Raw genomic sequence first — 23,973 nt, forward strand, 5'->3', positions numbered from 1 at the left:
AAGAAGAAAAGGGCTTTTACTTTCTCAGAAGGGGATGTGTGTGTGAGAGCTAGGCTGTGCTTAAACTAAAAGCAACCAGTCTGAACTTTAACCATTATTTCTGAAACTGTTTCATAACTCACTGTTTCCTTAAGAACCTTGATCCTACATTAACTGATGTGTGCACTTCTAGATGCATGGTACAAGGAACTCGCTATTCCCTTCATTTGTCTGTCATCTCATCTAGATTGCCACTTCCAGTGGATTAGAAGCAAATGAGGCTTCAGTAAGAACATCAGGCCACTTTATCAAATCATTTGGCTCTTGGTCCTGCAAGTAAAGGCAGCTGGGTGGATCTCGTGTTTTTCCTGAACTGTTTGCGCTCTTCTGGGACAACAAGAAATGATGGGCGAAAGATTGAAGTTGACATCGTGACCTGCAGTGCTGTCAGTATTGTCAGAGAAAACAAACAAACAAACAAATTTTAAGAAAAAACTGACTGCTGCATATCAAAAACCCCTCGTCATGAGGTTGTGCCGTATTTTGGCAGAAACACCGAATTCCATTTGTGCTGTAGCCTCTTCCCCTCCTTTCGTCCAGCACACAGCTGGATGGCGTTTGTGCGGGTGAGGGAGCAAGCCTGCAGCACCAGCAGAAAATAGCTATCGAGCCGTGCAGACTGCACCCCCCGTCTGTTACCCCACCTACCTCGGAAGCTAACTGCTTGTCCTGGCACGTCAAATGCCTGCTTGGAAGCTCTGAGACCCCATTCCCTGGCAGGGCGAGCCCCTAACCCCAGCGGGCCCCCTCAGCCTCGGCCCGCCCCGGGCGGTGCCGGCCCGGCCCCCGGGCGGAGCGGGGCTGCCTCCTGCCCGCTGCCTCCTCCCTGCCTGCTCCCGGAGGCTCGGGCTGTGGTGGAGAGCGGGCACTGACCGGCACCAGGCGCTTTCTGCACACTCGGACTCGGTCCCGGCCCGGCGAGCTGCGAAATGGCGAAGGTGGGTGCCGGGATGGGATATCTGCCCCGCTGGGTTCTGGGCTCCATCCCCTTTCCTTTATCCCACTAATGTACCGCTGCTCTGCCTTAAACCAGCCTGGCGGGGGGACGTGGAGAGGAGGAGGAGGACGGGGAAAGCGGCTCAGTCATGTGAGGATCACGTCAAGCACAACTTTATTATATTTTTTTCGGTCAGTTTCCACTCGTTTGGCCAAGTTTTCGGTGCCGCGCGTTTGCGTTGCGCCTGGGCGTTGGCGCTCGCCGCTGGGCGAGGGAGGAGGAAAACGCAGCGGTGCTCCTCCTCGACGGGCCCTCTTCCTCTTGCCTCGCTCTATCCCGCTTAATTTTTCTGAAAGTTTTGCAGCTGCGAGACCAGGACATCGCCTGAGCCCTTTTCCTTGTGTCGGTGTCATGTTTGAGCCTGGGTGGAGGCTGGCAGTACGAGGCAAACCCGTTTTTAGCCTTGTATCGAGTACATCCACCATATGCTCCCAGCAGTCCAAGGCTTGGGTTGCTGATTTATGGGCTTCATACGGCTGTGGAAAAGGGGAGCCATCAAATTTTAGGATTGCCTTAGCAGAAGTCAGTGTGATTGTGCAGTGATGTATGAGTAATGTGGTGGCAGGTGAACTAGGTGATGCTTGAAGGTCCCCTCCGACTGAGCTAATCTGTTCCTATTCTAACTTAATTAGCAGGGGTTTAACACTGCGGTGAATATTTACCCATATTCTGTCTGGATTTATTTTTAAGAGAAAGAAATTAGTTTTTTAACAAGTTATTTTTAATAATATTCTGCTAAATCAAACCCCCCCCCCTCCCCCTCCCCCCCCCCGCTTTTTTTGGAGGGGTAAAGAGGGGATTCTGTTTTCTTCAAGCATCAAGCATGGTTTGTCTAGGATGCATCTCAGAAAAATAGACTGCTACCCAAGGCAGCGCAGGGCATCAGACCAGAGAGATCTACCTGAACAGCATTTTGTTACAGTTCATCTTAGTAAAAACATGCAAATTTGCAATTCACCTGTAGTCTGTTCCACAGACACACTAACTCTTCATCTATTTAAAAGGAATATTTCATTCTTCATTAGTGTAAACCAGGTCTTTTTGTCCTTGTGCAGCAGAACTTTCTGCTGCCTGAGGTGACACTTGGGCTTGAGCTACTGAGTGGGGTGAGTTGTGCTGGGCTGAAGTCACTGGAACTATGAAGTCTTGTACCAGGTAGGTCCAGCACTCCAGTTTCCACGTTCAGATGGCTGTTTCCCACTGACTTTAGTAGTATTCTTTACCTGTGTGATTATGCAGCCAAAAAAGAAAGACTGAAAGTGTTAAAGCTTTGCAGCTTGTAATTAATAAAATAAATAAATAAAAGTTGAAGAATAAGCTCTGCTCCTCATGGCAGATATCTGTTCTTAATTTTATTGCACTGTGAAGTAATGGTAAGGCATGAAAATACACATCAATTAATTATGAAATGTACAGTATCAATTGACAGTAGTTATTTATGTGTGCAATTAAAGGTTCAATGTTCAAAAAGACTTGACAGCACAGTGTGCTAAAGTCCAGTGTAGTCTAAATATTTCCCTGAAGAATAAAACCTTTGAAGAAAGTAAGTTATCTTTGGAGTCTTTGTCACTGGTTTTGCTCAGGAAAAGGATGGCATACGCTCCGTGGCCAGGAGAAAAAGGTTCATTCATTTTGTGGGAAAACTGCAGCGTGCCATAATGTGCTGTACAGACTGGTCCCTCTGTGCCTGTGTTTATCTGCTTTCTTTGGAGGATCACTGAAGTCTTAACAAGGCATCTTTTCTCACACATCTGTGTACGTAGTGATCTTCATTAATGTATAGATGTGTATGAAGAACTCTTCCTGCTTGCTGAGCTATTGTCTGGAAGTGCTGCTCTGTGCTTGCTAATTGGGAAACCTTGAAAGAAAGCAACAAGAGTTATAGTCTGTATGTTGAGGACTGGCCTGTTTTGGTCTGCTACTCCCAAACGTTTCCCTGCAATGAAGTTGGGACTGTGTAGTGTGTCTATTTATAAACTGGCAGGAAGGTGGAGGTGTGGCTGCTGTGTGCAGTATCCGCAGCTCCTGGTCTGCCAAAGTGCTTGTGTGACTGGCAGCACAGGAGTAGTATTGCTTTAGAGGATTATTTCTCACATCCTGAAATACAAATGCCGTTCCAGAGTTGTATCCTGAGCAGTTCCTTGGCTTTGTTGGGGTTATTTGTGAGGACAGGTTCTCTGACAGTTTTTGCAAATGTCCCTGCGTTGGTTCCCAAGTTGCCATTGCTTGATTTTATCTTTTCACACTCTCTCTTCTGCTCCTGCTTTTTTCCCCCCCTTTCTTTCTGTCCTCATTACCTTTGGTATCTCTATGGTGTATTGACTCATAGTTCAGCACAGCTGTTGTGCAATTCCGTCTTTTTGTCAGAAGTGTAAATATAGTAGGGCAGATGTGAATATGGTCTGCTGACCGGAGCTTACTCCTTCCCTATAAGTGGGCAATCTGAAGCATTGCTAAACTTAGAGAGGGGTTTTGCTGAAGTCTCCTTAAAGTAGTTGCAGGTTCATGCTAGCTCCATGGCTGTATGCATCCACTCACAACATCACTTATGTCCTACTGCTGTTGAAATTTTGGTAGGGATGTACAATCTAATTCTTATATGGCATCGACTCTAATGCGTAGTTTGAGCTGGGCTCTGTGCCTGGTCTTCAGTGACCAAAAAGGCTTTCACTTTGCTGGTGGGCGCTGTGTTGTGCTTTATCTGCAAGATGGGTATGCTTATTTAAAAAACAAACAAACAAACAAAACAAACAAACAAAAAAAAAAAAACCCACACAACTCAAGTTAGTCTTTAACTTACTCTAGCACGTGACCTTCTGGGTTCTTCCAGTGCTCTGAAAATAGCATGCCTTCTCTGTTTGTCAACCTGTGTGCTGGAAAACATTCTCCATTTCCATTCCCACCACTCCACAGTTTTCCTATGCCATCTGGTAAGCAGGTGGCTGATTTAAGTAAAAATCATGTCACATATCACCTGCTCTGCACTAGACACTGGCCTTTCCAGTAGTAAATTGATGAGACCCGACTTCTGTTGCTGCTGTGCAGCATCATGAAAGGGGGTAGCTCGTCACGTATGGGATATCTGGATGGTAAGAACTTGCTGTGAGAGGGTACAGAGCAAGGGCAACCAGAAATAAGTCTGAAGCAGTTCAAGTATGCTCTTTTGTTAGCTGATAATGAATGCTTTGTATTGAAGAGTGGCTAAATGTCTTGTGGGTAGGAAATCTTGTGTGTGCTTGGTGGGGAAAAATTAAAAGGAACCTTGTTAAGTGGCTATTGTTGATTTTGCACGTTTCCTTGGCTGTTGCCAGGGTATGTGGCCACATGACATCAAATTGTGAAGCAAAGTTGTCTGTTGGGAGAAATTAAAATAGCTGAGGTGCTGGTTAGAAACAATTTGCCTGGTGAGATTGCATCTTCCTGTTCTGCAAGCTGTTGTTAGAGAAGAATAAATAAGAAAAAAATCAACCAACAACATGAATTTCTTTGTTGGAGGGCATGAGATCTAAAGCTAGATATTCTCTTGCATTTAGAGTTATATGTATGTTATATGAATATATATATATTTATATATTTTTTTCCTTTTCTTTTTATACTAACTTGTGTCTTCATTGGTCCTGTTGGTAGCTGCCTGGAGGAAATGAAAGCTGCTGTTTATTTCTAGTCTATCATCTCAAATTGCCCTTGTGCTACCCAAGGCTGTTTAGCAGCAGGCAGTATAATGGGGTATGTAGAAAGTAGAGTGTGGGTAGCTTTGGGGTGTTACAGTCTTGCAACACTCTCTCTGTTGAGGCCTGTTGTCCTTCTCTTTGTTTTGTTAATCCCAATGTGGAGTGTTGATATTTGCTAAGGGATATTTACTAAGTTGATATTTACTATTGTCAGTGTCACATCTACCCATTGGTGGCTTCTGAAGGTGCTTTTGGACTGCAGGTTGCACTTGGGCCTGCAAAACTGTATCCAACATTGTCTTGTAGGAGCAGTCCCTGCTGATGGCAGGGCTGCAGCACTATTTCTGAGTTGCAAGTTGCAGCACTATCTCTGATTTGCAAGCTAAGTGCCACTCAAGTACTGCTTGAGGGCGATGCTGTAGCCAAACTCCAGTAAATGTTGTGTGTCAGAAGGGAATACCTGGAATGTAAAAGGTACAAGAAAACTGTTTTTAGGTTACAGCTGCAGCAGAAGTATTTCAAGAATTGTTCATCAAACTTAGTACATGGTAAGACTTTCCACTATGTGCTTCGAAAGAGAGCAGAAAGTTTCTTAATAAAAATAAGAAGGATGATTCAGAGTGACTTTTAATCTGTGTATGCACAATGTTTGTGCATACTTTCTCTAAAACAGCCACACAGTGATGTTGGGCCCTTGTCACAAGACTTAGGAATCACTTCAGGAAATGCCCCTTGCTTATAACAAAATAAGCAAAAGAAAACTTTTAATTAAGCGATTGTTTTATCCAGGACCGATTGACCAGAGGGTGATTTTCCAAGGAGGATTGCGGTAGTTGTCTAATACTCAGTGATACTAAAGCAGGAGGAAATACCCTTCTAAATTACCCCGTTCTGGCTGGTACAGTAATAATGGAGGAGGAGAAAAACAGAGGCTTTTCAGACTTTATCTGTTCTACCAGGTTAAATTCCGTTTATAAATTTGATCCCAGTTCCTTGAGGTTTCTTCATTATAGCTTTTGGAATAAGCTAGGAAAAAGACTGTAAGTACACATTACTGTACCTAAATTTGAAATACTGCCTAAAAGCTTGCTTGTAATGGGAAAAACAGACTGCTCCAGGGGAATTGACGTGTCCTTAAAGTAGGCTGGCTATCGGAAAGCATCTACCAGAGGGAAGTTTGTTGTTGCTCTTAAACACTGTGGTACTTTGTGTTCTGGATTTCTGAGGTACTTTGGGGTAAGCCTCACCCATTACTACTGCGGCAGGGCGAGGGATAGGGATTCCCTGTTGGCAGTAACACACGGATGGCCTGAGAGGCAGCAGTGCTTCAGGGCAGTTTCTGGTACGTGCTTGCCAGTTCTTTTCTCTCCATGCTTTTCTGGCTGACCTACCCTAGCTGAGTAAATTGGCTTGAAACCACAGCACTGCAAGGCTGAAATTGTTAACTCGAGGGAAAGGCCGTGTCACAGAGGCCAGATGGCTGTGCTGTCTGTGAAATAGGCTGCTGTCAGTCTCGGTGGAAGTCTTGGCATTTCCTTTTGTGTTCTTCCCTAGGATTGGAAAAATGCCCTGCCCGCGCTGATTGTTACTTTAGTATGCCAATACCTACATTAAATTTTCCTTCTTCAGCTGTTGGAAAGCCTCCCTATTCCCCAAACCCTGCTGTTTCTTGGCCTTTGTAGTTTATAAATTACCTGTATGTATATAGCACAGTAGGTTCTTGAACTGTCGTGTTTAAATAAAGGCCAGACTCTTCTGTGCGGGTGATGAATATCTTTTTTGTGTTTGACTCAAGCAGAAAGTCCCTGAAGAATCATTTTCCATGGAAACTTAGTGGAATTCTGTTTGTGTTTGGATGGGCTCATCTTTTATCTTTGGTGTGAACTGTTATTTCTTCTTGGCTGTGAAATACCATGAGCAATGTAGCTGAATCACATGAGTAAAAAGGTGCTTACGCTGAAAGAAACATGATGGAAAAATTGAAAGTCACTGAGGAGTTCAGTAGGTCTCCTTTTCAGGGTGATGGAAAAAATCAGTGTGATACTGGCTGAAACCTCCATCAAGCTTTTCTTGGGGGAAGGAAGTTCTTATTTCTGAATGTGTCTAGGATCCTTGGATGGCTTATCTGGCCTATGTGACTTGTGCAATTAATTTCCCAAATGATTCCAGGAAATGATCATTTCTTAGTCATTTTCCTGCATTCGTGCTCCAGTGTTGTGAGTACCAATCCTGCAAACTACCTTTATGTAAACAAACCTGAACTTAGCTGGCCTACTGCTGAACCTTTTGAGTAGAGCTGTGTTGAAATACCCACAAGCTGCTATTTAGGCAGACAATTGCATGAAAAATGCTATTGTTTTTTGGATCTTGGATTCAAATCTAGTCTGAGCTCGTGTATGGAGAACTGAAAGATGCTGTTATCTTCTATTTCTGTGTTTTTTTTTTTTTCCTTTTCCCACCTATTTTTTTTTTTTCTCTTCCCTCTAGACCACAAGAGGCACCGTGACAGCATTTTCTCCTTTTGATGCCAGAGCTGATGCAGAAGCCCTTCGTAAGGCCATGAAGGGAATGGGTAAGAACCACTTATGTTATGAAGAAGAAAGAGTTCTCACTCCTGCTTTGAAAACATTTTCTGAACTCATTTTTTATGTTAGCAGATGAGGATAGGGCGTGTGTCCACATGCTATGGAATGACGGCCCTGGGACTGCAGGAGTCTGGGCATGTCCTAGTTCTGACTGTGTGTCTCTCAAGGATGTTGATTTTTAGATTAACACAAGTTAAAAATGATGGTTTGGACACTTCCCATTTAAAATCTGATACTTCACAGACTTCTCTGCACATGCGGTTTTATTGCTCAGTAAGATAGACTATGAATTTAAAGGGAACAACTGTGATGAATTACCACAGAACAGCAGAAGCTCTGTGCTTGGAAAAGGGGCAACAGCTCCCTAGGTCTGGAAGTGGCTAAACATGGGGCAGTTACTGTGACCAAAGAACACGAGCACACAGAACGAATGTAGCCTGACAAGTGGTCTCTAAGCTCATGCTGTAGCTTTCTGCCCCAAAACTTTGCTGTGAGAATAAATGCTAATTTGATACTTTCTTCAAAGCTGCCTGTGGGAAGGAGCAGAGAGAAAGGAAGAACAGAATTCAATAAACCTCAGGTCTATGGACAAATTCAATAGAGCTAGCAAGGTGCTATGTTGTGAGGATAAATTTGTAAACTACTGCATATAAAATCAATAATAGCTCCATACTTCCCTACTCAGGGGTGTTTAGGATTACTGGCCTGTGGTTTTCTGGGAGTTGACAGGGCATTTATTCTGAAGTATATCTCTTGGGGAGCCTGACAGCAGGCTTGTTCATGGAATAAAGATTGTGACTGTTTTATACCTGATGGCTGGGGTGCTGGGGGCAGTGTCTGGAACAGGGCACTGATGGAGAGCAATGCGTATTCTCCAGTCATATTCTTGCTACAGCAGAACACCAAACCTGGTGGCTCAGCTTGAGGTGTGGACATTCGTTTTTTAAATGATTGTGCTGTTTATCGGTAGATTTTTATTTTCGAAGTGTTTTTCATTGTCTTTTTAGTTTGTGTTACTGATGGGTTTTGTTATTGTTGTTTTTAGAATATGCTTGTAACTGTTGTTCTTTCTTTCTAACCTCAGGGACTGATGAGGACACTATTCTGAAGATCCTTACCAGCAGAAATAATGCTCAGCGTCAAGAAATTGCATCTGCCTTTAAAACGCTCTTTGGCAGGGTGAGAAAAAACAAAACAAACGAACAAAAAACACTAGAAATGAGCTGAATTTGGCCTATGATGATTAGTTAAAACTGTGAAGTGCATTCATCATGCTCTCTGTAAAAGATTTATTGGAAGAAAATCTAGTTTAGTTACTGTGTCCCCCTTCTCCATAAAGAGTGACGGAATGGTTTGGGTTGGAAGGAACCTTAAAGGTCATCTAATTCCAACCCCCCTGCCACAGGCAGGGACACTATACCAGTAGACCAGGCTGTTCAAAGCCCCATCCAGGCTGGCCTTGAACACCACGAGGGGTGGGGCATCCACAGCTGATCATCTGAGCTGAACAATGCCAACTCCCACAGCCTGTCTTCAGAGGAGAGGTGCTCCAGCCCTCTGATCATCCTTGTGGCCCTCCTCTGGACTCTTTCCCACAATCCACATCCTTCTTGTGCTGGGGGCCCCAGAGCTGGGTGCAGGATTCCAGGTGGGGTCTCACAAGAGCGGAGCAGAGGGGGAGAATCACCTCCCTCTTCCTGCTGCTTTTGATGCAGCCCAGGATATGGTTGGCTTTCAGGGCTGCAAGTGCAAGTTGCTGGCTCGTGTCAAGCTTCTCATTCAATCAGTGCCCCAAGGTCCTTCTCCCCGTGGCTGCTCTCAATCCATTCTCTGCCCAGCCTTTATTTGTGCTTGGGATTGCCCCAGCCCAGATACAGGACATTGCCCTTGGTGTTGTTGAACCTCATGAGGTTCACGCAGGCTCACCTCTCAGGCCTGCCCAGGTCCCTCTGGATGGCATCCCTGTCCTTGTGTGTGTCAACCACATGACACAGCTTGGTGTCATCGGCAAACTTGCTGCGGGTGCACTCAATCCCACTGTCCATGTCACTGACAAAGGTATTAAACTGTGCTGGTCCCAGTACTGCCCCCTGAGGAGCACCACTCATCACTGAGCCACTGACCGCAACTCCTTGAGTGCGACCATCCAGCCAGTTCCTTACCCACCAAGTGGTCCATCTGTCAAATCCACACCTCTCCAATTTGGAGACAAGGACATCATGGGGGACAGTGTCAAATGCTTTGCACAAGTCCAGGTAGATGATGTTAGTAGCTCTTCATCTGTCCATCAGTGCTGTAACCCCATTGTAGAAGGCCACCAGCTTCGTCAGGCACCATCTGCCCTTAGTGAAGCCATACTGGCTGTCCCCAGTCACCTCCTTATTTTCCGTGTGCCATAGCATAGTTTCCAGGAGGATCTGCTCCATGATCTCACCAGGCATTGAGGTGAGACTGTCAGTAGGTCTGTAGTTCCCCAGGTCTTCCTTTTTATTCCCTTTATAAAAATGGGAAATCCTTAAGTTTGGCTAGGTTAGAATATTCCATTTCGATTATCACAAAGAAGTGAACTTTTTCTGTACCTTGTTAGAATACATCAGGTTTTTGTGCAAAAGCTTACATAGTTTCCGTTAGTATGCTTCTAGTACTGACCTCATCCTCAGTATGGAAGGAGTTATCAAATACTTTGGCTCAAAGTCTGCCATGCGAAGTCATGGCAAGAAGAGAATTTTCTTTACAGAACTCATTGCAGTACTGTTTGTTCCACATTAGGATCTTGTAGATGACCTGAAATCAGAACTCACTGGCAAGTTTGAAACGCTGATGGTATCTTTGATGAGACCAACGTGTATTTTTGATGCTCATGCACTGAAGCATGCAATCAAGGTAAGGAGAATGCAAGAGATTGAGTATATCGTATACAGTGTTTGTTGCTCTTTCGTTGCGTATAGGAATGAACATTCAGTTAGTAAGGGAAATGATGATAAAGTTGTCTTTTAATTAGTAATGTTATGCTAACACCTGCTAGTATCACTAATGCAATTGTTTTGATTAAAATTTGCATAGCATAAGACTTATTCTGATTTAGGTTTAACAAGCAGATCAGTGGTGTTTTTAAATTCTTTTTTGCTGCTGAAGTCCAGTGGATGCTAGTTTTTCTGCTGTGAGCAACCTAGGATTTGCAAATTAGTTCACAGCATTTCATTAACACGGTAGCTTTGGTTGTCTCTTTTTGACTATTATTTAAGCATTAAGTTATTTAGCACCTGATGAAAACAGTCCAACTCCAAAATTGGTGGGCTAGCATGCCTGTGTAAACTCACATCGAGCACCAAAATTATTAGGGGATGTTATCTGTGTTGAATGTGTTCTAAAAGCTCCCTCCAGTAATACAGAGACAAGAGTTGACAAATCCTGTCAGTGGTACTCTTTTCTTTTTTTTTTTTTTTTGACATTTCTCTCTTTGGTGAGTGCATTTATTACCTTTCTGGGAAGGCTGGGTGAAACAACAATTTGCAGTCTGTGTGTTTAGATATCTTAGTGTGTTTTTTCATGTGTTCCTATTTTTCCCCCTTGATCACACCTGTTTGATATCCTCAGCCTGTGGAAATTCAGGAATTGGATGTCCCTGGGTTTTCTGCAGAAACCTGTTGATTAAAGTAGATGACATTGAAGTTGGCTGGTGTCAGCTAGTGGTTGGTTGGGTGACAGTAGCACTCCCCAAATCCTTGATGAGCAGCTGGTTAATATGTAGTCAGCTGTGCAAGCTAGTGATTATGAACCCATGACCCAGCAAATAATGTCTCAGCCAACAGAAGCTGTAATCCTGGAAATTTTTGTTATGTCTTTATGTGCACTGGGGGAAGGGAACATGGCACCTGACAAATAAACTGATAAAAACCTGGCTGACTGAAAGGAATGAAAGTATTCCCAAGCTTCTTGTGTTGACTTAAGGGTCAAAGACTGACAGGGAAATGACAGAACAGATGGGTACAGGAGGGAAACAGAGATAGTGGAACAAGAGTGTTTTTGTTCTTGTTAGTTACAACAAATGGTATTAAACACAAGATCATAGGATCGCAGTGAATGTCTCTGCACAGGACGAAATGTTGACACTAGCTGCAATTCAGCTAAAGTGGATAAGAGCACTAAAGAAGATGTGGCAGCAGGAACTTCACTGCAGGATGACAACTCAGCTAAGGGCATTGTCTGTGCTGAAGATTGAGTTACCTACTGCTGCTGCTACAAGGCTCCTTAGAGAACTAATGTAATAGTGCTTGCCTTACTTGTTGAGTAGGCATATTCTTAAAACAATCTGTATTTTGAAAATGTTTATGTGTATCCTATTAGATCTATATTTTGAATATCTTTGTACACAGTACATTGATTTTTTTCCCTATAGGAAGTTTTCTCTATAGGAAGAACTATAAATAACACACCACAGCAAAAGAATAAAATGCACAGGGTAAGGGCTCCCTTTGGAGTGTAAACAGCAATGGGTTATTCTTATAGGCAAAGTAGACACAGATACATGGCAAGAAGATATTGCCTTGGCTTTTGTAAACTTTATACATGTGAAAGCAGAGTGCCTGTTATGGCTATGTGTAGAGTGCAGCAACTATTTGAGGGCCTGAGTTAGCGATTCTATTGTAAAATGCGTTTGCTTACAATGGAAGGGATGCTGGGTGACTGTTCATCTGTGTGCTGATCAGTAAAGGGCAGTGTGTGAACTGAGCCGAGATGGAAACTGTTCACTCAGTTACTGTCATGTCATCAGCTGTAACAGTGAAGAATGGAGGTATATCGGGGTGTACTTGACTGTGGATCATCTGAGTCCTGCAGCATGAGCTTCTTTATGTGTTTTGATAACAATCATTCCAGAATGGAAAGAAATTATTTTTCCAAGCCTCCCAGGATAGACTAGGTATTACCAGAAAAATATTTTTTCTTTCTTTGATCCAGATGTATGAGGTGATGCTTGCCTTTGGTTGTCAAAGGGAACACTTGTTTTCCTTCTGTTACTCAATCAGCTGATTTCTTCTTGCACTCTTGTAGGGAGCAGGAACCAATGAGAAAGTGTTGACTGAAATTCTTGCCTCCAGAACACCTGCTGAAGTGCGGAATATTAAACAGGTTTATCTGCAAGGTAAACTTCAGTATAAAATCAAGTTCTGAGTTCTCCTTTCAGTTCTTTCACGATGATTTTAACACGTTTAAAACAAGACCTATCTGTAAACTGAGGCATGTATCCAACAAATGAGATTTTGTTCTGCTGAGTTGGAAACTTTATATTGCAAGAAAATAGAGTATGGATTGCAAGCTAAAATCCTGTTTAGTTTGGGGCTATGATTGGGATATGCAGTGTTTGGTCTTTTTGTGCTTTACAGTTAGAATTTATTCAAATGTAATTTCTTTATTCCACCCATTATTTTATTTCTTTTGAACAAAAGAGGGTTTTTAAAAATTGAAAGTCAGAAAACTGGCATCCCATAAAGAAATAGGATTTTTTATTTTATTATTATTTTTTTATTTTCGCTTTGTTATAATGTATTGCATTTTTTTTATCGTCCACAGGAGTACATGCTCTCACCCTGTGAATGCCGGGGTTACTTTGTTAAGGCAATATTTAATTCAACACTTTTGTATCTATGCAGATTTCTTTCACACAAGAAATCCTCATATCTTAATGAAGTTCAAGACAAAACTTAGAGTTCCAAAGGACAAAATTTATTGGAGCAAGACTTTTATAAGCTCCTTTTTGTTGATCAGTTGTGAGACTGCCATATTTCTGTATAACTCCAGATCTGTATGCTCTTTAGTTCCTTAAAAAGCTGAACCAGTGTGTCTCATTCTGGATTCAAAATATTTTAAGTAATCTGTGCCTGGGTGTGAGATGGTGCCTTTCCATCTCTTAGAGTAATGTTAGGTTGTAAGGGATGGCAGAATATGTCCAGTTGTTAAAACTGTTTCTGACAAACGATTCCACAAGCTGTGAGTCAAATCCATTTTTTGCTTTTCCCTATTTTCTCATCAAAATAGCGAGGAAGTCTGTAAGGTAGTGAATGGGTGTTGCTCTTTTGCAGAGTATGAGGCTAACTTGGAGGATAAGATCACAGGAGAAACATCAGGCCATTTTCAGAGAATGCTGGTGGTCCTACTGCAGGTCAGTATCTCCGTGTATGCCTATGTGTGTGTATGGTTTTCCTTTCTTTTTGTCTGATGTACTCTTGTTACTTTCTGCTTACTGACGAGGGTTTCTAGATAGACTTGGTGACAGGCAAGATTGGTTCAGAAACTGAGTAACTCTACCTGAACTTATGATCTTGAGCTCTGTAATGAACCATTTCCACAGCTCTGGCTTGAAAAGCTTCTATGATACTTCTGGGTATAGCAGAATGCCTGCTGCATAGGTTTTTGAAGGTAATAAAACAGAACGGTTATTTCATAAAGACACATCCAAGCAGAAATGAAAAGTGAGGCTGTTTTTGGGTAAGGTGCATTTGGGATTGACTTCTCACAGCGATTTTTACACTCGCAATATATTAGATAGTTTTTTTTGTTGTTGTTTGTTTGTTTGTTTGTTTTTTGATTCACCTGTCAGCTTAACAACTTTTTAATTTTTTTAGGCAAATAGAGATCCTGAGGGCAGAGTTGATGAGGGTCTTGTTGAGCAGGATGCACAGGTGGGTGAATGACTTACTTTTTTGTTGGGGGAAAGGGTATTTCTACAATCACCTCAGAAAGAACATGCATAAATACAGTTCACATGTGAGAGAGAATTTTTATGATTTTGTGTGTGTTTATTTTTTTAATACATTTTGCTGCACTTTTATGTGTTCTGGACAAAAGAAGTAACAAAAGGTGAAATGTTGGGATCAAGACTTCTGGCACTTCTGTGTTTCAGTATAAACCACGTCTTGTTTTATTTATTACTTGTTGAGGTGCCTGAACAGAACAGTGACTAGGTTATAAGAGGAGAAAGGTGTGATTGTTGAGGCTGTGTGATGCTGAGATCTTGGCTGCTGGAAAGCTCAGCAGTGTGTTACTAGTTCATTGTTTAACATGTGATTTGGGTTTCTCTCTAAATTCAATTCTAATATATCTTGTGTCATACACATGTTACAGAGAAATATTAATGCTATTCGGTATTAATAGCTCAGATGTATGGGATACATCCAGAGAGGGTGTAATATTAAAAAGAAAATATTCCAAATACTTTGTGCTATTGTAACAAATTGACAGTCCAAGAATTGTCCTCTGGAGTTTCTAGGGACCCACCCATTGCCATTTGTGAGTATTTTCCATGACCTCGTCACTGATCACTAAACCTATGTTGTACACAGGAAGAGAAGTACCAGCAATAAATTTGTATCCCTGATGAAGTCTTTTGCTGGATTCTGTAGGCTTTGTTGTTGTAGTTGTGGTCAATATTTCAGAGATTTGATTACAGAAGTAATGCATGTTCATTCTCAGCTGTTTCAGATCTCTGGGTTAGAAATTGTCTCTCATAAATCGTCTGAGATGAAAGAAAACGTATGAACTGTTAGGTGACAAGGAGGAAAAAACAGGATACCAGATCAATAAAACATTCTCCTGATAGCAGGGCAAGGCGTAGAGAGAGAGAGAGACCTGTGCCAATAAGATATATTTTGTCAATCCTTTGTTATGTAAATTCAGAAAGCATCATTCTCCTTCTATTAAAACTCATACTGTGAAAACTGGAGCCTGGAGATTAAGGAGACACCGTACCTAAATGTAGAAATGTGGTTTTCTAAATGGTCTCTCTGGTTTGTTACATATGTTTGTCACATTTCTCTTAGCTGTTTTATGCAAAGATATTGTTAACATAGCTGGAATGGATGCAGAGCATTTCAAATAATTTCTAAGTGGCTGGGGAAAAAGCATTTGAGGTGGTATGGATGTGTAGGAAACTTTTAAGATTTTTCTGAGAATACTTAAAGGGGGAAGTGTAACTTCTTGCAAGACGTTTTGTGAATATCACTTTTTAAAGTTATACAGTTGAGGTACACTTTAGGTATTGCATAGTAGCAAGGCCAGTGAAATTTTAATGCAGTTTAGCTATTTTTACAATTATGAACTTTGTTCCTGACAATAAGATCAATATGAATAGCACCTGGCTTAACACTTGTTTCCAGTTTCTTTGTAAGTGAACAGACACGTCCCTGCTTGTAAGACACTGCCCTGATTTAACACTTGTTTGAACTATTATTCAGAATACTGCTTAAGACAGCCACTACACCACATTGGTGATTCAGTTTAGGGGAAGAACTTCTTCTATTTATACGTGATGGTGGGAGAATGTATGGAGATCTGTTACTTGCCATTAAGAAAATCTGAGATCAGGCTAGATGATCATGCTTTAGTTTTAAGACATTACAAACGTTCAGAAATAACAGTGCCTTTAGTCCATGGGAATACAAGGTGGGAAAATGCAGCCTAGTTGTTAGTAACTGTTAGAGCTTACATAAAATGCCATTTGCAGCTTCAGGTATCTCTAAAGAAATGCATTCCTGGAGCCTCTAAATGCTGTGGTGGGATGTGGATGAAGACTGCTGGTATTCATTTGAAGAGCTTAGCATATATTTTAAACTAAATATCCTTTCAATGCTTTAATGGCTTTTTTTCCCCTGCTTTTGTGCTCTGTGTCATTAATGTATCAGCAGTCACAAATGCACTTTATACAGGATTGTGGGACAAACATATATAGGAAGTTGGTAGCTTTGCATTCAAGTTTTACAGTACAGACAGACAGCTGGCCAATAGCATTGCTATGCAGGAGATCTGCTTGAATGGGTGTTTCTAAGAAATATTTGATTGTCTTAGTACAGGTGGTAGCTTGTTTGCCTGCCTTCTGTTTGCTGAGGATGGGGAAAAGAAGCTGTATGCTCTGATATCTAAAACCTTTCTCCTTACATTGTGTGGTGTTTAGCACACAATTGGAGAAGACTTCTGAATTTCATCCATTTTGTTTTTCTTCTGCTGTCTGCACGAATTTTTGAAAACATTTCACTTTTCTGAAGTTTGCTAGTAGCCTTCAGACTAACCTGAAGAGCAATCACTATGCTCTAAAATTATTAAAATCTGTTACCGATCTAGTTTTGTATTGGTTAAGAATTTAGCATCTGACAAATTGTGTTTCTGAGGACTTTAAAATCCATCTGCCCCTCTTTTTTGGAAAACTTCCTCCTGGGCCGAGTTAGCAGAGTTCTTCCATTGAAATGAGTCATAATGTAATAAAGTTTTGCCAGTTTGATTTAAAATAGGGGAAGGAAAAAAAAGGCAGTATTAGGAATGGATTGTATCGCTTGGATTATAACAGTTTCAGAAAACTTGAGGCTTATGAAAAGGACTATGCACATAGTTAGGGCCTTAAGCAGTATTATTCATGTAAATGCTTTTGCAGCCAATTTCAGACTTTAGAAAGGAATAAATGATAAAGTCAGTTTAGTATTGGGCAATTGTACGTATTTTTTTTTTTCTTCCAGCTATAGCTTGTTAATAATTTTCCTTAGAGTAAGAAGAATGGAGCTTTTTAGATGTGCAACCACATCACAAATGCTGTTGTTTTAATCTCTTCAATTTACAACAGGTCTTGTTTAGAGCTGGGGAACTGAAATGGGGAACAGATGAAGAGAAGTTCATTACCATCCTGGGAACCCGAAGCGTTTCCCACCTAAGGAGGGGTAGGTAATATGGTCCATGTATGACTGAAAATTTCTGCCTGAAGTCCCACTGTTACCCAGGTGGTGGTAGAAATGGTAGAAGAACCATTTCTGGTACTGCATTTGTCAAGTCCAGTAGCATTTATTCACTTCTTCCCTCTACTTTATTTTTGTTTCCTATAATTCGCTTCTTCCACAGCAAGAAGTGATCTGCTGCTTGGAGTGTGCAGTGGATCTGAGGAACAGCTGGAGTACTTCTTTCTGGATGTGTGTTTATTATTTTTTCCTTTGGAAGAGGTCATGGCAATAAAGTGATTCTGAGAGCCTGTTATGAGTCACTACAATCTCATGAAGATCAGCCCTGAAAAGATCAACCCTTTTATAGGTGCATATTCTATTAGCTGATAATAAGGAGACAATAATATTTTTCTTGTTCTTCATCCATTCATAAGTCTGTTTTATTAAGCTGCTTAGGGCATTGGGATTAAGGATCACTACATTTTGCTTTGGTTCTCCAGTCTCTTTTTTTTGTCCTTTACCCTTTGGATTGGTTGGATTTTCAAAGCTAATTTGGTTTGCGATTTTAAATATCTATTTATTTTTAATGTTACTGGCATTAAAGCAATCCTAAAGTTTGTTTACATTCATCCAGCATGTACTTGGCATGATAGAAATGTAATGTTTCAAAGAAAAGTTGTCTTACCGATACTTATGAACACAGACTGCCAGTAGGACAGCTTGCATGAAGTTAAGTGGGTGGAGTAGCCCAGCACAGACAAGATCTTAGATTCAGGCTAAATGATAGCTGTGCTCTGCAACAAAATGCTTATCACTTCGTACAGCTTCCTATCTTCCCTCAGAGGGGAAGGATCACCTGCTGGCAACCTTCTGGCAATATTCTCCCCAGTGTACTCCAGGACACCATTATCCTTCTTTGCAGCAAGGGCCCGTTGCTGGCTCATGCTCGGCTCGATCCTTGGTCCCTCAGGACCTCCAGATCTTTATTCTGCAAAGCTGCTTTCCAGCTGGGTGGCTCCAGCGTGTTCTGGTGCATGGTGGTACTCCTCCCAAGGTGTAGGAACGTGTAGTACAATAGCAATCCAGTAGGAATTAGACATTTTAAAATAGGTCAGAGGGAAGAATGAGTGGACAACAGCATTTGAACAGTGGATGTTAAGATACAGATGTCACTAACCTGTCTGTACTGAGGAAGATAATGGGGAAGATATCTGACTACACATGTGACATTAAGCATGCTTTCTGTTTTCCAGTATTTGACAAATATATGACCATTTCCGGCTTTCAAATTGAAGAGACCATTGACCGTGAAACCTCTGGTGATTTGGAGAAGCTGCTTCTGGCAGTTGGTAATTACAGAATTAATTAATCTCAAACTGGCCTTCTCTCTTTTAATCCCTCAAATTCCACCCGTCACAGGAAGTGGCATGAAAACACGGTTCCTTCTTAGTGGGACCTTAATAGACCCAATTTTTGTGTTTAGAGAATAAGCCTCTACTCTTTTTTTTTTTTTTTTAAATAGATGAGGGAAAGGGTGGGATGGTGGGAAGCAGCAGGGTGGGAAGTGGTGTTGTGAACTGCCTTCTGTTCATGATGTGCACCGCCACCAGAAAGTGAGACAAAGCTCTGCCTTTGTATTCCTGGCATCTCATTTTTGGACAATGCAGCAGTAGACTTGTGACTGTGAGTAGAACTTGGCTAGTCAGGTCTCTTCTATGACAGCACTTTAACTCTTAAAACCAAGAGTTGTAGCAGAGGAACAGTCGAGCTAGCTGTATACTCAGTTGTGAGCATTGGAGAGAATGATGCAGAAGCCTTATTTTGCCAGTGACAGATTGTCTCGTGTTGAATAGCAATCAGTAATTTAATCCTTTGCCTCTTTTTCAGTGAAATGCATCCGCAGTGTGCCTGCCTATTTTGCTGAGACTCTGTATTATTCCATGAAAGTATGTATATGTTTTCCATATGTCACTTTCCTTCTCCTGTGGCTACTGTTCCTCACCCTTTCACTTGTTTTTCATTTCTTCTTTCACTGCAAATGCCAACAGGATACTGTATCACTAAACATCTGCAAAAGGTTTGGGGTATGCAGATCTGGAACAGGCTACAAACAATTCATGTGCCTTTCTTTGGGTTGATCGTAAGTTTATCAGACCATAAGTATTTGACTGGAAACATCAGTCTCATCAGCTGTTTTTGGACTTGATCTTCTTACAATGGAAAACATCTGGCTAGATCCATCGCATGCCTTCAGCTAGATAAACAGTGCCTTAAGGTGATGGATATATTTAGGGAGTAAAGATGACCAAAAGCTGAACTGCAGATTGTGTAGATTTAGTGCTGTTTGTTTTAGAAAAGAGTATTTACAGACTGAAAGTGCAGTTAGCTTTGAAACACAAGCTTAATGGCTTATCCATCCCATTTTGAGAAGGAAAAGTAACTTTTAAGAGAAAAAAGGAAAGAGATCTAAACAGCTATGAAAGATTCTGGAGGGAAACCCCATCAGCAGCACAGCTGTGTTTCTGTTGTCCTTTCCTCCCCTTGAATAGGAAGAGATAAGCAGGAAATCTGTATTTTTAAATCACAGTGACTAATAGTAATTAAAACCCTAGGAAAGATGAGGTAGGTAGTCTTTTGTTTTCAAGTAAATTATCATCTTCCCTGAATATATTCCTCCCTTCCCCACGCTGAAAAGCACTGAAGTGTGTTTGTCACCAGGTGGTTGTGCTGAGGAGGTGTCAGCATGAGAATTAATGAAAAGAGATGAAACGGTAGCTTAACTTTTAAAAGCTGCTTTACTGCTTTAATAACCATCAGTGTAAAAAATGGTTCAGACGGAAAATCCAAAACATGCTACCAGCATGCTGAACTATATGAGGAGGACCACTTTTTTATTTATTTTCATTTTTATTTTTTAAAGAATATGGTAGAGAACTTTTTTTTTTTTTCTCTGTGGATTTATGAATCTTTTTGATTTCTGTTGTGAAGAGCGTGACACAAGTCTGTTGGTGAGATCCAAATTTTTTTCAGTAACATCTTTAACCTCTGTAAGAAAAAAAATCATTGTTTATAACTTTGGCAGAAGAGTGTGTACTTGTTATTTAGCAGTTTGACATGATAAAGTTCTACAATCTGTCTGCCTTCATAATAAGGTGGGGCAGAGCCTGGCTTTTAGCAGATTTTAATGTCAAATCCTACTCAGAAACAACTGGACTCACGGCGTAACTTTTGAGCAGCTTTAGGGCACTTGTAGATGTAACCCAGGAATATTACAGCCAGTCGAAGGATTGAGTGGCCCTGGACATTAGGCTGAAGATGATCCTGGGGGCTCTGCCAAGTCCTTCCTTGAGATGCATTAGCAGGTCAGCATGTGAAAATGTGTACTGCTTCGGCTTGTGTGGAGTCTGACGTGTCTGAGCAGGAGGGGTCGGCGGGTCCATCTGACACTGCTTGCTAGTGCAGAAACTTAAAATATTTAAAGCAGCGAAGATGAATAAAAGAGTTCTGTGGTTGGAAAGGGGATGTGAAGTTTGTCTTCATGATAAACAGCTAGCTAACTTGTGGAATGGGTTGCTCTACAATGCTACGTGCTTGGTTTTAGTCCTTCATTAGGATTTATGTGCCCCCTTCCAGAACTGACTGCACTTCTGCAGTCTGAGACTTCACTGAGATGGTGATATGCATGTGATTCTGATTGTAGCAATCAGATATACTGCTGTGTAATCTTGGGACTGGATTATTTTAAATTTATCTGGGCATTGGCAGTTGGTGTCACTGAAGATGAAACAAAATTAGAGGGCTGACTGTATGGCACTTCACCAAACTCTTGGGGCTTGGAGCACCTCACATGGTTGGTCTTCGCATTGTAGCATGAATGCCTTGTGATACTGTCCCAAATACTCTGTTGCAGAGTAGAAATGTAAAGCACAAGTGTTTTGAGACATCACTTGCTCATTTTTGTTTGTTGTTCTATGACAGTAACTGTCCATGACAAACTCACAGTGTAATATTTAAACTTTTCTTTGTAGGGGGCTGGCACTGATGATGACACCCTGATCAGAGTCATGGTTTCGAGAAGTGAAATTGATCTGTTGGATATTAGACAAGAGTTCAGAAAGAATTTTGCTAAATCGTTGCATCAAATGATTCAGGTAAAACTTCTATTTTGTCATCAGGGAAATTAGGGGTATTTAAGATGAAGTTGTTTCCAATGTTTGTTTTTGTGGAAGGGAGGGGGGCGGATGTGTGTAGAGCTGGACATCGCTGTGCTATCTGAGAGCAGCAGGGGCTGATCTGCAGTTTTATGAAGTACCGAGTAGTGTCATTTAAGTGGGAGACATTTCCTAAGAAAAGCTGAAGGTTTCTTTCCAGTGTTTGCTGGGAGAGCAGATGTGGTTTTCTGAAATTACACTTACTCATTTTTTTCCATTTTTAGTTGCTGCTTCATTTTCTTTTCCTTGTCTGGGTTCCTTAGGATTTTCAATGCTTCAGAGAGGGTGCTGGCTCCAAAGAAATAGCAGTGGGGTTTGGAGTCTGCATTACCATGAAGTCAGAGCTGCAGTCTCTGGTTGTGGTGTGTGGAACCTTTAGCACTACTTAAAGTGGAAGAAATTTCAGTGGAGTCATTATCTGAATCATAATCTCCTTTAAGTGGGTGGGATGGAGCAGGAAGGGAAAGAGCTAGCAGGAAATCCAGAGCCAGCAGTTGTATATTTGCTGCAAAGTTAGGCCAAAATGCCTTTTTTCCTTGTAATTTTTTGGGGCTATATTTTATTTTTAAATGCTGCTTTCTTTTTTTTTTTTTTTTTTTTGTTATTACTCCTTATTTGATGATCTGTCTGTGACAACATAAAGTTCTCTGCTTTGGTGCTGCTTCTGGATTCTCCTTTTCTTGGACTTCCTCATTTGCAGTTGAATGCTTTTTAATGTGCAATAGGTAGCTCAGTTCTAGTGAAGCTTTCAGGAGCTTTTATTGTCTCTGAAAGTCTGTCTGTGTAAATATAGCTCTAACAGAAGAGGCAGAGAATTTTTTTTGCATCATTCCTGAGCCGGGAGTAATCCAAGTGGATTTCCTGTGGGTGGGACAAATGCGTAATGTGTTAGTCTTCATTGGCGGCTGCTTTTCCTTGCGTTTCTGTGGTTGTGACTCACGGCGACTGGTTTGTTATATTAACAGAAGGACACGTCTGGGGACTACAGGAAAGCACTCCTGCTCCTCTGTGGTGGAGATGATGAGTAACGGTGGCAGCGACACGAAGGATTTGTTGTACTCCAGCTTTGCAGCCCTTCAGTTAGCATGCCTGGCTAAGTTTTTGCATCTTAATGCTTTCTGGCTGTTTGAATTTATACTAGTATCGCACTTACTAAAAACAAACGTATTATCCAGCTGATAATCAGTCCCTCCTTCAAGTGCCTTCGGAAAGTATGCAAAAGTCCTCATCATGCAAGATGGGTCCTGAACACAGAACCCAGTTATTCGCAAGTGTTTTGCTGAAATAAGGAAAAGAAATAATGTATTTCCACTAATAATTTAAAGACCTTTTTTTTTGCTTTTATTCTCTACATTTCCACTGAATGTTAACCTAGTTTTAACATTGCAAATGAAGAAAAGGTATCCTTTGTATGTAATATTTGAATGAATTTGCTGATCATAATAAAACCAGTCATTGGAAATCTAAAGAACCAATAAATTTTTTTCCTCTCAGCAAAGTTGTATGTGGTTTTTAATGGGCAGAGATCCATTTTCCTTTTTCCTGATTGTACTCAATTCTCAATTTCTTTTTCCTGATTCTACTACTTTAAACAGACGTTCTATTTTTCCCTGCTAGTATGCAGGTTTACAAGTATATTTGATGTTTTCCAGCTGCATGTCATGATGCCTACTACTAGACTTCTGTGGTAGGGACAGCTGATGAAGATGGGAAGAAAGTGATCCATATTTTAGGAATCTTGCATGAAAAAAGGGAATGTTGCAGCACCACTCTCTGATCAGGTTAACGGAGCAGAGCACAGCATGAGAGAAACACCAGTCTGCTATATAAGCTGCCTTACATGTGCTGCTTTAGTTTACCATTTATGAATGGCTTTGAAAATTAAATTGATGTGTGTGAAGGAGAATAAACTGTTTCATGCATTGTGAAGTCTGAACACCATGATTCTAAACAGCTTATCAGTTAGTCGCATAAAAGAGCTGTGGAAACTGCATGTTTTAAAGTCCTATTGGAATTGATTCTTCACAGATTAAGAGCTTTTAAATTTTCAGATTGAATAAGTATTGAAGTTTCAAGACTTTGACGTTATAATTGTGATTTTTTACTGTCAAGTCTGGTTAATAAGTACTTGGTTTCTGATGTAAAATATGACAACTACTTATAAGTAAATATGTTAACTGAAGACTGGTCTACTCTAAAACCTTGTTTTCAGTTCTCTTGCACACTTACTCTTGCATACTCACTTTCTCCCTCACGCTGTCTCCGTCTTCCCCACTTCTTTTTGTCCAAATTGGAGACTTGGCAGACTTAAAGCCAGCACAAGTGATTTTCTTAGAGACAGTTAAGTGCTCCTCTCTGCTCTTCCTGGACAGTTTGCTGAATTTTCCACTCCCTGTATGTGAGAACGGAGTGGGTGCGGTTTGTATCTCCACTTGTGTAATTTAAACTAATCTGAACTGATGCTGCCATAATGCTGCCCTGCCCTGTTTTTTCAGGCTGCATGTTCCTGTGACCCTCTGGTGAGCTGACCCAGGGCCCTGGGCTGACAGCATCCGGCCACAGAGGTACAGCACGATGTCCTCAATAACTCACTGCGGCATCTGGTGAGGGCTGCTGCTGATGGATGGATGGGCTAGGAAGGTGCAGGATGAGGCAAAAAAAAATGAGGGAAGGCAGATGGGACTCAAGCTGGGTCATCCTGAATTGGTGTCTGCTGTCACAAACCACCCGGGCTTATAAGAGCCTTACCAGTATTAGTAAAGGGATTCTTCA

At 41.3% G+C, this 23,973-nt stretch overlaps 1 protein-coding gene across 2 annotated transcripts; it reads left to right on the plus strand.

Moving 5' to 3' along the window:
- The first annotated feature begins 812 nt into the window (after positions 1-812).
- Positions 813-22,699, plus strand: ANXA5 (annexin A5). Of its 2 annotated transcripts, XM_038178441.2 has the most exons (12): positions 813-977; positions 7,195-7,279; positions 8,377-8,471; positions 10,062-10,175; positions 12,345-12,435; positions 13,373-13,452; positions 13,916-13,972; positions 16,900-16,993; positions 18,244-18,339; positions 18,878-18,936; positions 21,019-21,141; positions 22,167-22,699. In XM_038178441.2, the coding sequence occupies exons 1-12, from the start codon at positions 969-971 to the stop codon at positions 22,227-22,229; spliced, it is 966 nt and encodes a 321-aa protein (XP_038034369.1). In that variant the 5' UTR covers positions 813-968; the 3' UTR covers positions 22,230-22,699. The 2 variants fall into 2 exon arrangements, with proteins under 2 accessions (XP_038034369.1, XP_038034370.2); XM_038178442.2 differs by lacking the exons at positions 21,019-21,141; positions 22,167-22,699 and adding an exon at positions 19,039-19,244 and having other exon boundaries at positions 834-977.
- Positions 22,700-23,973: the final 1,274 nt, after the last annotated feature.

The sequence above is a fragment of the Anas platyrhynchos genome, chromosome 4 (genome assembly GCF_047663525.1).
Source record: "Anas platyrhynchos isolate ZD024472 breed Pekin duck chromosome 4, IASCAAS_PekinDuck_T2T, whole genome shotgun sequence".
NCBI lineage: Eukaryota > Metazoa > Chordata > Aves > Anseriformes > Anatidae > Anas > Anas platyrhynchos.